This window comes from Salmo salar, chromosome 15, assembly GCF_965601325.2.
Source record: "Salmo salar chromosome 15, fSalSal1, whole genome shotgun sequence".
NCBI classification, from domain to species: Eukaryota; Metazoa; Chordata; class Actinopteri; order Salmoniformes; family Salmonidae; genus Salmo; species Salmo salar.
Window position 1 is genome coordinate 25,296,540 of NC_138305.1, and position 14,630 is coordinate 25,311,169.

General features: G+C 42.1%; 1 protein-coding gene across 1 annotated transcript; it reads left to right on the forward strand.

The window, feature by feature from the left end:
- vrtn (vertebrae development associated) lies at positions 1-4,471 on the forward strand. The gene is given in 6 exon segments (XM_014143747.3): positions 1-515; positions 1,413-1,726; positions 2,187-2,653; positions 2,655-2,795; positions 2,967-3,407; positions 3,661-4,471. Coding segments are annotated over 5 exon segments (2,172 nt in total). The 5' UTR covers positions 1-515; positions 1,413-1,414.
- Positions 4,472-14,630: the final 10,159 nt, after the last annotated feature.

The following is a 14,630-nucleotide window of genomic DNA, read 5'->3' on the forward strand; positions in this document are numbered from 1 at the left end:
ATACAAAATCGTGTGGTGTACAAGGAGAAATTGACTCAGTAAATCAAGTTTATTTTACAAAGAATGTTGATATTGGGTTGGGGGGGGATATCAAGATAGCCAACAAGCCGATACTTCCACGTATATATCTGTTGTTCTACCGATAGCCGTTGACACCAGGGCTTTTGTTAACACTTCACATTGAAATTGACCCTGGCCCTGCGTGGGGGGCCAAGAGGGCGGTGTTTTCTCAAACCACAGACAACAAAAAAAACTGGTCGGCGGCGATTGACAATTTCCTGAAGAGAGGTCGGCCTTATCACTCCTAAATCTCTCTTCAAAGTGTCCTATCTGGAGTGAACCCAAGTCGGCAGGAATCCGTGCAGGCACGTAAAGCACATTGTTCCATGGACACATAATGGAATTACTAAGTCACCTGTGAGAGAAGCTGGAACGAAGGCTCTATGCTGTGCGCTTTACCACTCCTATAGTGAGTGACCTCCTCTTGGAAAACGATTTTATACCAAATACTTCAGGTAAGGAACGTACCCAAATTACTATTGTATCAATGAACAACGTACTGCATAGGTGTAATCAGAAGAAAACGTGGTACAACAGTTGGTTGATGGTGCGTTTGATGATCACGAATCAATCACAAAAGTCTTCTATTTTCATTAGTATAGTATTGGTTTCAATTGATTCTTCTTTTCGACATTTTGTTACAAAATTATTATTTTGGTGAATTTGGAGCGTAGTGACTCAGTTCTGCTGTTCGCCACACGTCGTCTTGTGTTACGTACCAAACCTTCGTGCGTCGTTGGCTATATTAAGATGAAATAATTGCGTAATTAATTTAGTATGGCAACTTTTCTCTCAGCGGAAACTGCTAGGATGTTTTACACAACACAATACACATATTTTACACAATGTACACATACCTATTTAAAAAAAACTATGTATATCATTTTAAACATAAAAATAAAAAAAATTGTCACATGCATATCAATATGCCTTCACTAAGCTTACAGCAATACGTCTCAGACATGGTACTGTTTGTTAGTTTGAACATGTGCAGCTATTATATTTTTGCGAACACATGCCGCAAAAAGAAATCTATTTTAATCTTGACTGGTCCAGCTTTCTGTAAATAGGCCCAGGAACACTAGAATTCAATCACATTCAGTCAGTTATAAATGCATGTCTCTTCAGGGCCCATTAAGTCAAACCCATAGGCAGCTTTTTGGGTTTTTTGTCTGTTCTAGATAGAACATTCTTCATGTAGGTTCAGAATTACATTCATTCCCCCCCCCCCTTCAATGTGATTAAAGTAATCTAGTAGGCAGCTTCTGAACCTTTCCTGTGCATCTGCTTTTGTATGGCTTCGAGTTCATGTTCAAATGAACTATCTCAGTTTTGTCTCTGTGTCCCGGCAGGTATGATTCAGAGGAAGGAGGTGGTACTCTCAGTCCTAGGGGAGCTGCAGGATGCCACAGAGAGCTCCGGCCTGGACGCACTCACCAGGGTAGCACTGGAGGTCCACCAGGTCCTGGCCCCCTTCACCCTGCCTTACTCACCCTGCCATGAGTTCCCTGACTGGGCAGGCATCGACGGCGTGGCCCATAGCCTGTACCCTGCTGACGCCCCCGGAGGCCTCCTACCTCTGGTCTGTAAGGGAGAGGGGAACCTGCTGTTTGATGCAGCCAGCATGTTGCTAGTGGGGACTACTATTCTCAGTCTGGAGCTACAGGTGAGGAAAGATTGGCACTGGCCTTCTCTGTGGCTCAGTTGGTAGAGCATGGTGTTTGCAACGCCAGGGTTGTGTGTTCGATTCCCACGGGGGCCAGCACAAAAAAATAAAAACAAAATAAAAATGCATGAAATGAAATGTATGCATTCACTACTGTAAGTCGCTCTGGATAAGAGCGTCTGCTAAATGACTAAAATGTAAATGTAATGTTTCAATCATATGCAACATCTGAGTTTCAACTACGATATTGTATTTATTATGTGGATTTGTTTGCATTTCCTAGTTTGTAAATTGTTTGTAGATAAGAGCTACTAAGAAATTTAAATCTCATTTTTGTGTGTGTGTGTGTGTGTGTGTGTGTGTGTGTGTGTGTGTGTGTGTGTGTGTGTGTGTGTGTGTGTGTGTGCATTTAAAAAGATACACTAAGTATGTGACAACACCTGAACTCCATTTCCTCCAGGTACGTACGGTGGTGGAGATGCTGCTGTGGAAGAGATACTACCTGGGTGGTATGATCGACTCGAAGGTGATGCTGCAGGCAGCCAGGTTCAGCCTGTGTGCCGAGGAGTCCCAGGACATGCTCAACCTCCCCCTCTCAGTCCTCGAAGCTATCTTCGACGCCGACGTCAAAGCCTCTTGCTTCCCTGGCTCCTATGCTAACATGTGGCACCTCTACGCTCTTTCCTCCGTCCTCCAGTATAACATCTATTCTATCTACCCCATGTACAACCTCAAGATACGACCCTACTTCAACCGCCTGATAAGACCGAGGTCCTACCCCAAAGACACGGATCCTATCACTATACACATCATGTGGTCCGGAGAGCTGGAGGGGGGATCTTCCAGGTTCAGACCTAGAGTCTTTGTAGCATTAGTCCATTCTAGTGACCTCCAGATGGGCAGTCCTAACGACGAGCAGAGGGTCCCCCCCTCTGAAGACACTGGAGCTTCTCAACCAGGACTCTCACCTGTCCTACTCCAGTCTGAAGGAAAAGTACAACATCACCAAGAGTACCTTCTACCGCTGGAGACGGCAGACGCAGGAACACCGCAAAAGATCTGCTGCCAGGTACAACTCTCGTACAGTTTCCTGTCTGTTGTAGGTCAAATCAAAAATACTGTCTGATTCAAATCATGGCACTCTGGCACATTCACACTTCTTTGTCTTTTATTGTTTATTTAGCTGTATGTTTCTGCTGACATCGAATAACTATTTTTAATCTGATCTTTTTCTATCAAGGTACGAGGCCAAACACTTCCTCCAAGCGTGCTATCTGGAAGGGAAGCTCATCCCTCTGCATCAGTTCAAAGAGTTCTTCCCTGAGATCTCCAGGTCCACCTACTATGCATGGAAGCACGAGCTGATCTCATCTGGCGGTAGTTTCTCCACGTTCTCCACGGGCGAGGTGAGTCCAGGGGACAGCACGGAGCAGGAGTCCTGGTCCTCCCCAGAGTCCAAGCTCGGGCAGGTGGAAGACCACGAGGTAGAGCCAGACACAGAGCATCACGACAGCGTGGCCAGTCTGTTCGGCCTGAACTACAACAATGATAAGATGGATGGAGAGCGAGCCCAAAACATGGCACTGATGCAGGAGGCCAAGAAGGTTCTTCAGAACTGCATCGCTAGGAATACATCGTTCCCCTTCCGCATCTTCAAGAGGAGCTTCCCTGGGATCTCCAGGTCACCTACAAGGATTTTACTGTTATTTAGCTCAGCCTTTAATACAATAATTTACTGTTATTTAGCTCAGCCTTTAATAAAATAGTTTACTGATATTTAGCTCAGCCTTTAATAAAATAGTTTACTGTTATTTTAGACGTTTTTTTTTTTTAAATCTTGCATTCATCCATTTTATTGCCTTCATTTTATTGATTTACTGTAAAGTGTGTTGCAATTTTAACATTCAATTTAACTAAAGTTTGATTTGATCCAGGTCGACTTACTACAACTGGAGGAGAGAGGCCATGCTATTTAACCGTGGCTACAAGGTCGGAAGCAGTGAAAACAGCTTGGACACGGATAAGAGTAGTCCAACTGGTGGTCTGTCCCCTATCGGGGGGACTGAGAGCCATGGTCATGCTGCCACGGTCTTCCCCAGAGTTAAGATCTATAGAAACAACCATAAAGGGTTCAGGATGGTGTTCCTACGCAGGAAGAAGCTCAGAGAAGCTGCCAAGGTGAAGGTGTGGAGGTCAAAATGGCCTCTGTCTAGGTTCAGAGTGAAGTACCCCTCCCTGTCCCTCTGTTTCTATTGGCTGTGGCGTAACGGCCCCAGTGGAACCAGGAAGGAGGAAATCACCACCCCGTCTCTAGAGATGGACACGTCTGAGATTATTATAGAGAACAACAACAACAACGCAGTGAAAGAGAATGGGATGATGATGGCAGAGTGTGACATAAAGACAAAGGCTCCAATTCAGGACGTGTTCTCCTTTGAGGGGGACCGAACAGAGGATCTGAGAGGCCCCGTCACCGTGACATCTGCCTTCGACACCCCCCTCCCCAACCCAACCAAGATGTCCGCCGCCGCCGCCGTTCCCACAGACGACCAGATGTTTGTGATGGATCTGGTGGCCCTGGCCAACTTCAAGGCCAAGGCCAAAGTCTTCCTGCAGCAACGCTTCGAGGAGAAGTCCTTCCCCACATTCAAAGAGTTCAGGTCCTTCTTCCCCCTGACTCCCCGCTCCACCTACTATATGTGGAAGAGAGCCCTGCATCACGGAGTGCCACTGGTACATGGCTGAGGGCATGGCTGAGGGCATGGCTGAGCGTCATGGCTGAGGGCATGGCTGAGGGCATGGCTGAGCGACATGGCTGAGAGAGGACACTTAGTGTAATGGTGGTCATACACTCTGTTACACTAGCTTTAAGCAGAAGGGTGTCCCTGTAACAAACTGAAATGCTCTCTTGTCTGTAGTCTCTTCCGAATCCTAAACTCTTTCCCCCCTCCCCCGTCACTCCCTTTAGAGTCCTCAGTATCAACCCCCCACCCCTCCTCACCCACTAGGAAATAATGTAGATTTTCCATAATTGTTTTCAACTGAGCACACTGTAACTGTTTGGTTTGAGGTTTGAGGTATGCTTCAGCACCTGGGTGAAGTCTAATGTATTGAAATGCATCTTAAACACCATGTTCTCCCTCCATCTCTCGTCTCCATTCCTGGCTCTCCTTTGTTCTCCTCCCTCCCTCCATTCCTTCACCTATCACCTTCAGGACATGGACATTTGCACATCTGTGAAAAGAGACTGTCCTACAGTTCGAGTAATGGGCCTCTGGCCTCTAGCAAAAGGCAGTTGAAAGTCATCCTGATGGTGACCAACCAGTGGGGGTTGAGGTTTTTAAAATGGCTTCTTTGTTTGAGACTGGGTGTGTGTTCTTCTTCTCTTGTATCATCTTGGTTTTAATCCCCTTCAGGAAGGACTCCTTTTATTTCCCAGTTTTTTTTATTATTTTTTTATTTTAAATTGTTTTCAGGTTCCTTCAGGATGTAGTGTTTTTTTGTTAATCCATTTGATGTCTGTCTACCTGTTTTGTAGGATTCCTAGTGGTTTACATTTTTTTTTATATGTGTTGTATTGAAAGAAGTCTGGTTGTGTCAGGAAAAGGCCTTTTGTTTCAGAAATTCAGTTTCTCCTCTTTTTTGTGTGTTTAAAACATGCTCTGTACACACACACACACACACACAGTGTTTTGATTCACCATTTTTTTTTTTTTTTTTTACTATTGAATGTACATCTAAAATGATGATTTAACTTGGTGCATCGCTGTTTGTGTTTCAGGGTCTTTACTTCATCGTGATTTGTATAGCAATAGATGCTACGCTGAACAGGTAATGACCTATAGATTGTCTCCTACTGTAAGGTATTTTGTTTTTGCGCTGTGGTATTTCAATGAGATACGGAACACATCTCAACCATCTCAATGATCCGTTTTTTTTATTTCATATGTTACAGGGTTGTCTTTTCAAGACAGATTTATTTCAATTTGAATTGAATTGTTTTCTAATGAATGTTTACAACACTTCTGGACTCGCTACCAGAATATGTTTATATGCTAATTGGCCTAATTACGTGTATATTTTCTTTAAGAATTTCTATATTTTCTCTGTGATTACCATACCTTTTTTTTTTTTAATAACTACCTATATTCATGTTTTTCCTGGTAACCGTAATGTGAAAATAATCTTCTCTCTATTTGAAGTCCTAAAGCATGGTATATTAGTTTTGTTAAATCATGTTTGTCTTATTTGTTTTATGAAATGTGAGTTTCATTTTAGTTATGTTCCCAAACACATTCTCTCAAAGAGTATTGGTGTACCACTGCCATCATAGCAGCCAACATGATGTTTCCTAGTCTTAATGTTTTCCTGCAGAACATCAATAAAACCACCCACTCAAACTCCACTTGTTCTTGCTTGTGAGTCATCCAATCATACAGCTTCTAACTCCATTCCTGGCAGCACGTTATCATGCTTTAGCTCAAGGAGACCATTGTGTAGGACTAATCTTCTGGAGGCATCAACCATGTCTTGGTTCACAGTGACCAAAACACAGTGATTACGTTGGTCTGCTGCAACGGGGATCTGTTATTTTCTAGAAATGAGCTTTTCTCATCGACGAAAGTTGAAGGGGAGGCAGTGACTGTGCTACTACGCTCATTACATTTTAGCTTTAAAACACAGTTGCTAACAGCATATTTTTTATCAAGTAACATGTATGTACAGGCCTACTTTACAACATTATAACTAGTCAGGCTTCAATTTGATTTAAAAAAAAATGCAAATAATTTGGCCTACATGTGGTAAAATCAAATTGTGACTGAAAACATGGGTATAATATATGTGAATTCACTGCCAAGTTGCGACAACCCACTGGGCACACGCTGTTTATTTCCACGTCGTTCCAATAAAATGAAATTGAACAAACATGGAATACATGTTGAATTGAAGTCTGTGCCTGATGGGAAGCGATGACCTGTTTTTATAAGGAAGCTCATACCCGCCACCCTCCAAATTTTTTAAAAATATACATCGAAATGCCTCATGATTTGTCATCTCATCTCACAATTAATCTGTGCTTCAGTCTGATCAACTGCAGCCTATACCAACCACCGCTGCAGGTAGACCTGATCCCCTCTGGGCCTGGTCAGGGTAAACAAAGCATAAACATCATGTATTTATAGGCTAATATAGGCCCATTTATTTGTGTTCTGAGAAAATGTGAAAGTTATCAAATTTGCTTTATATTCAAACATCAGGTGGCTACTTCGGTCATTTTTCATATACAAAATTATTGACTGGAATTATTCAAATCAAACTTTATTAGTCACATGCGCTGAATACAACAAGTGTACAACCTTACCGTGAAAGGCTTACTTACAAGCCCTTAACCAACAGTAGTATGTCAACACGATAATGATGACATACTGTATGAATAACTTTTGAATTGCAGATGGAAATTAAAGCAAGCTTAGCCCTGTTATTCATTCTGTTGTCCAGTCGCAGTTGTGATCTGTCTGTGTAAAGGACCCCCCCCCTCCTCCGTCCTCCTCCCTGTTAGTTTTGAAATGGAGTTCATATGAACAGGTACAAACAAGGTGGCTGCAATTTGACGAGTTTATTTATTTTCATCCTCTCTAGGGCCAGGAGTTTTTCCAGGAGTTTAGTAAAAATAATCTGTTCCCCATCCTAATCCATATAAAACGTATTAATTGCTATGTCATACCTTAAAACTAGGGTTCGGAGTTGGTTAGGAGAGCCTACCAGATGAGGGAAAACTCTGGGCCCCAGGAAATCAATCCCGCCGACGACCACTCTGGGGCCTGTGGTGCCACCTCTGAACTCACCACACAATGTTAAACCTTAAACCATGGAAAAACATCCTTTCTGTATGATCTACTACCGACGTTGTACGTGTATTTTGACAATTCTGTTTACACTGTCCTGCCTGGAGGGGGGGGGGAACTGTCTAGCAAGTGTCATGTTTTACCTCATATGTGTAGCTGGGGAGATTTGTTCTACCAAAAGTGTAGCAAGTGTGAAGCAAGAGGCTCTATATTGAAACTAGCTCTCACAGGTTCATGTCAGAATTAGATGTTTGAACATTTAGATGAGAATGTCAAACCACTGGCTTATTTTTCTAAGCCAGATGGATAGCAAAGCCAAAATCAGCAATGCTGTTCACTCCCCCATAGAGATTTACAGTACTTCAAATACACAGCTCAGGCTTTGTCCATGATGACACATTCTGTTCTGACTCTAGTTGGTCCCATTCTGTCTGCCTGCTTCATTGTGCTGGTGCTAATGAAAAGGAATGGCTGGCAAAAGGGAGGAGGGATGGCTGGGTGGAGGCTGGGGGAGGTTAATTGTATGCGTGGGGACAGAGGTGTAAGATGTGAGAGAGAGAGAGAGAGCTGTACTGTACATGGTATTCTAGGAGTGGTTAAACTCCATGGGGGAGTGAACAGCATTGTTGAGTTGGCTTTGCTATCCATCTGCCTTAGAAAATAAGCCTGAGGTTTGACATCCTCATTTAAATGTTCGACAATACAATGGAAAAACTATGTTTTTGTTCCAAACACTTGTTGGTCAGACGTATATTCAATTGGCAATTCACATGAACTTCATGGCTACCTGTAAAACTACATGAAGCTCCCATTTATTCCAATCTTCCACTGTTCCATGGCCTTTAGCTTGGATAAATGGCCCAGCTAGCACATAATGTTCTGAGAACCATCGTTTTTTTTTTTTTAGAGGGTAGAGAATGGGGTTATGTCTTCCAGCCTTGATGATGTGGCAAGGGGGCATCACATCTGGCCGTGATTGGGAGTCCCATAGGACGGCGCACAATTGGCCCAGCACCATCCAGTTTGGCCGGGGTAGGCCGTCATTGTAAATAAGAATTTGTTCTCAGCTGACTTGCCTAGTTAAATAAAGGTTAAATATTTTTTTTTTTTACAAAAATTGTGTCATGACACACTTGAAACCTTCAAACATTTTAGACTGTAATTTTAAAATAGGATAATAGTAGATTTTACTAAATTATGTTGTGTGGCGAAAATGTTTTAGAATCTCCCTATTAAAGGTAGACAAGCAACAAAAAAATGACGTTGCCACCAGCAGCACCGCAGTCATTAAGATGTGCGAGATGCAACACTTTGCTCTCACACACTGTATCTGCGCATGTGCACGGGTTGGCTTCACACTGTTACAGCATGGAAGGTACGGGACCAAAACAGCGGGGAAGTTGATCCTCGCGCATCAACACTTTTAGTTGTTGTGGAAATTGACCCAGAATGTCGTTTACTTTCTGCATCTACTTCATGTTGCTGAGTCAACCTTTACGTTTTCACCCCTATATTATAACATTCAAGCTCAGGTGCTTCTTATTAATGCATTGTGTATGTTTATAGTGTTTCGTAAACATGCTCAGTATTATGGGTTGAGTGAGGGTCACTTAAATTAATTAATTAATAATTTAAAAAAAATACAAATTCGATAATGATGAACTACCAGGAGTAAAACAGGGAAGAGACTCAGGAGGTATGCACATTTTTATTCTATTTAACCAGGAAGGGCTCATTGAGATTTGAAATCTCTTTTTCAAGAGTGTCCTGGCCAAGAAGGGCAGCACCAAGTCATTACACAATTATAGACAGACTTGGAAAAACTCCAGGTAATCTAGTAAAAAAAACATAGAAATCACAGGAGTATAACGAAATCATGAAACAGCAAATTAAAAATATTGACAGGTTAAGGAATCGGCCTCAAAATCCTTCATCAATTATTTAAAAATACCAATCGGGACAAGTTCTTCCAGTTTAAAAGTATTTTGTAAGGCGTTCCAAGACGATAGCGCAGAGTACATAAAAGCCCTTTTACCAAATTCAGTTTGGAGATTTGGAACAGTTAGCAGGATAAAGAGTACCCACCACATTTATGAAGAATAAAAATGCCCAAATAAAACGGTAGTAAACCCAAAATGGCTTTGTAAATAAAAGTATACCAGTGACTGAGCCTACGAGTGACTAGAGAAGGCCAGCCAACCCTGGTATAAAAAGTGGAGTGGTGCGTAAGGGTTTTGCAGTTTAAAATAAATCTCAGTGCTCCATGGTAAAGGGTGTCAATTGATCTCAAACACTGAGCGGAAGCATTCATATATAAAATATCCCCATAGTCTAGTAAAGGCATGAATGTAGCTGATACTAGCCTCCTTCTGGCTTCAAAAGAAAAACAGGCTTTATTCCTAAAATAAAATCCCAATTTCAGCTTACATTTTTTTGTAAGTTGTTGAATATGCAATTTAAAATAGAGGCCGTTATCAATTAAAATTCCAAGATATTTATTGAGGTTACAGTCTCAATCTCATTGCTCTGACAGGTAGTAATGGGTGAAAGGTTCACAGGTCTATTTCTTGCTTTAGAAAACACCATTCATTTAGTTTTGTCAGCATTGAGGATAAGCTTCAATTGACACAAGGTATGTTGAGCTGTATAAAAAGCAGTTTGCAAGTTCTGCAAAGCTTTTGTGAGAGACGAGGCACAACAACAAATAACAGTATCATCAGCATAAAAGTGAATTTGCTTATTTTGCACATTTTTGTCAAAATTATTTATATAAATAGTGAATAGAGGGGAACAAGTATTGAGCCCTGGGGCACACCATTACAGAGAGACAATTTAACAGACATGAGTCCATCAAAGTAATTTGGTGTAGAGAAGACCTAACTCACGCTATTAAATTAATCAAAACAGAAACATTTTACATTTGGCTAGAAATTCAAAAGGAAATTATCTCAACAGAGAAAAATGGGACAAACACCAAATTGAGACTCTGCATGCAGAATTCTGCTAAAATATCCTCAGTGTACAACGTAAACATCAAATAATGCATGCAGAGGACACAATGGCAGAATACCTGACCACTGTGACTGACCCAAAATTAAGACTCAGTGAGCATAGCCTTGCTTTTGAGAAAGGCCGCCGTAGACAGACCTGGCTCTCAAGAGAAGACAGGCTACGTGCACACTGCCCACAAAATGAGGTGGAAACTGAGCTGCACTTCCTAACCTCCTGCCAAATGTATGACCATATTTAGAGACACATATTTCCCTCAGATTACACAGACGAATAAAGAATTATAAATAATAATTAAACATTGATAAACTGTTAGGCGAAATACCGCATTGTGCCATCACAGCAGCAAGATGTGTTACCATAAATATTGGTTGTATTTAATGTTGTTTACGCTCCACTTGTTGCCCTTTCTAATGTTTACTTATCGTCCCATGTTATTCATACTACGACTATTTACACATCGTTAAAAACACCGTATGTAGCAGATAATATAACATTTGAAACGTCTTTATTATTTTTTATACCTTTATGAGTGAAATATTTACTGTTAATGTTTTAATGTTGTTTTATCAATGTTGTTTTTTGTTTCATCTCACTTTTGTTTATTGTTTATTTCACTTCCTTTGGCAATGTAAACATGTTTCCCATGCCAATTAAGCATGTTTGAATTTCATTGAATTGAGAGAGATATCTGGGGCCTGGGAAGAAAGGTGCTGGGAGGGGGAGGAAGGACAGGGGGAGGAAGGACAGGGGGAGGAAGGAGAGGGGGAGGAAGGAAAAACCTATTCTGCTGCATCTCCACTGAGGATTTACCCCAGTGTTTTACCCAAACTTCTCAGACTTTTCTGTTTCCATCTATGTGGGCCGGCACCTGTGTCTCACTGGGCCATGGCTCCGGTGGACCTACACTGACAAGCTAAGGCAAGGATCTTGGTACTTTTCAGCCTGCAATTACATAACAATGGATAACTGTGAACTTTAACACCGTCTCACAAAGCAACAGTCTTGAAGGATGCAGAGGTGAGGAAAAACTGCTGTTCCTAATGGAAGGACAAGAAATATGGTAATAGCTCCATCTGGCCCTCTGATTGGCTAGGTATTTTCACCATATTGTGTATCCCTAATGGTCACCATATTGTGTGTCCCTAGTGGTCACCATATTGTGTATCCCTTGTGATCACCATATTGTGTATCCCTAATGGTCACCATATTGTGTATCCCTAGTGGTCACCACCATATTGTGTATCCCTTGTGGTCACCATATTGTGTATCCCTAGTGGTCACCACCATATTGTGTATCCCTAGTGGTCACCACCATATTGTGTATCCCTTGTGGTCACCATATTGTGTATCTCTTGTTAGTCATGTACAGTAATTATGATGTGGATACAGTATTAGTCATGTAGCTACAGTATTAGTCATGTACAGTATTAGTCATGTAACTACAGTATTAGTCATGTACAGTATTAGTCATGTAGCTACAGTATTAGTCATGTACAGTATTAGTCATGTACAGTATTAGTCATGTAGCTACAGTATTAGTCATGTAACTACAGTATTAGTCATGTAACTACAGTATTAGTCATGTACAGTATTAGTCATGTAGTTACAGTATTAGTCATGTAGCTACAGTATTAGTCATATACAGTATTAGTCATATACAGTATTAGTCATGCAGCTCAGTATTAGTCATATACAGTATTAGCCATATACAGTATTAGCCATATACAGTATTAGTCATGCAGCTCAATATTAGTAATGTACAGTATTAGTCATATACAGTATTAGTCATGCAGCTCAGTATTAGTCATATACAGTATTAGTCATATACAGTATTAGTCATGCAGCTCAGTATTAGTCATATACAGTATTAGTCATATACAGTATTAGTCATGCAGCTCAGTATTAGTCATATACAGTATTAGTCATATACAGTATTAGTCATATACAGTATCTAGTATCTGTTGGAAGAAAAATTAATTAGAACAGTACTGATGCAATGAGTAATTTTAGGAGATACATTTTTTTCTCTGATGTTTGAATTTTAAATGTTATGCTTGACATTTTCAGATTGGTTTCAGTTCAGTACTACTATACATTTGACACATCAGATATTTATAGTAGAACAGTATATGTGTGTGTGCTCTGTAGTCTGTGTGGTCTGAAGTGTGTGTGCTCTGCACTGTGTTTGAGTATTTGTGCGTGGAATGAATAGTAGCCGAAGTATTACGTTTCAAAAGTGTAGATAACTACAGTACTTTTGCAAAGTTGGAATATAAATAAAATATGATTCTCCTTTTCAATTTCACTCTCCATTCCTCCACTGTCATGTTATTATGTCTGTAATATAAACCAAATGTCTAAAGTCTCCTTTGGTAATATCAGGTGACAGGATGGAAGGGTATTTACAGTCTCCCAGTCTGTCTCTCTGTCTGCTGGTATATCTTCATTACTCTATATGAACTGGTATGATGAGGAGCTCTCTGGTCTCTCTCTCTCTCTCTCTCTCTCTCTCTCTCTCTCTCTGCCTTTCTCTATCAATTCAATACAATTTAAGGGGCTTTATTGGCATGCATCTCTCTCTCTCTCTATTTCCCTCTCCCTCCATCTCCCCCTTCTCTTTCTCCCTCACCTCTCTCTCCCCCCTCTCTCCCGCTCTCTCTCTTCCCCCCTCTCTCTCTCTGCCCCCCCCTCCCTCCCCGCACAGTGTGTCTGAGGTGCTAAGCTACTGCACTTTGTTTATCTGAAATAAATAGCTAGAAAAATAATGAGGTTTGACATGTGGGAGCTGAAACCCTGCAGGATTAGCATATAGCAGTTAGGAGGAAAGACTGAGCTATGTGTGTGTGTGTGTGTATATGTGTGTGTGTGTGTGTGTGTGTGTGTGTGTGTGTGTGTGTGTGTGTGTGTGTGTGTGTGTGTGTGTGTGTGTGTGAGAGAGAGAGAGGGAGAGACTGTATTGACTTAGACTGAGCGATAGAACACAGCAGAAGCCTTCTCAAGGATGCCAAATATCTTCTCAGTAAACAGAACCGATATGGGAGTTTCTCAGTCTACAGTTCCTAATAATTATGGACAGGCCTTATAGGTGAGCAGATCTTTGAATGAGGAAAGAGAGGGGTTTCCCCCTGAGAAATGAAATCTAGAGGGTAATAGTCTACTATGAAGTGAATAAGAAGAGTTACTCCCTATAAACACAGCAGAATACCATAGTAGCCCACTCAACCTACGTTTGACCAGAAACCAAAGATGTATGTGCCTCTTTCTGCCACTAGGTGGCAGCGATGCTCCCCATTCAACATGGATGAAGATGGTGCTGGCTGGCTGTGCAGAGAGGAGAGCTCTCAGCTCCATAACACACAGATTGTTTTGGACAGTATTTAATGATCCTACTGTTGTTTTATCTTGTATCTTTGGCTCAGAGTGTATATAAATAGCTTGATATCTCCATTATCCAACATCTGAGTCACAACAAGCAGAGGGAAATAAAAGGCCCTCCAGCGGGTCGGGAAGACAGCCCAGCACATCACTGGGACCGTGTTCCCACCCATCCAGGACATCACTGGGACCGTGTTCCCACCCATCCAGGACATCACTGGGACCGTGTTCCCACCCATCCAGGACATCACTGGGACCGTGTTCCCACCCATCCAGGACATCACTGGGACCGTGTTCCCACCCATCCAGGACATCACTGGGACCGTGTTCCCACCCATCCAGGACATCACTGGGACCGTGTTCCCACCCATCCAGGACATCAATGGGACCGTGTTCCCACCCATCCAGGACATCACTGGGACCGTGTTCCCACCCATCCAGGACATCACTGGGACCGTGTTCCCACCAATCCAGGACATCACTGGGACCGTGTTCCCACCCATCCAGGACATCAATGGGACCGTGTTCCCACCAATCCAGGACATCACTGGGACTGTGCTCCCACCCATCCAGGACATCAATGGGACCGTGCTCCCACCAATCCAGGACATCACTGGGACCGTGTTCCCACCCATCCAGGACATCACTGGGACCGTGTTCCCACCCATCCA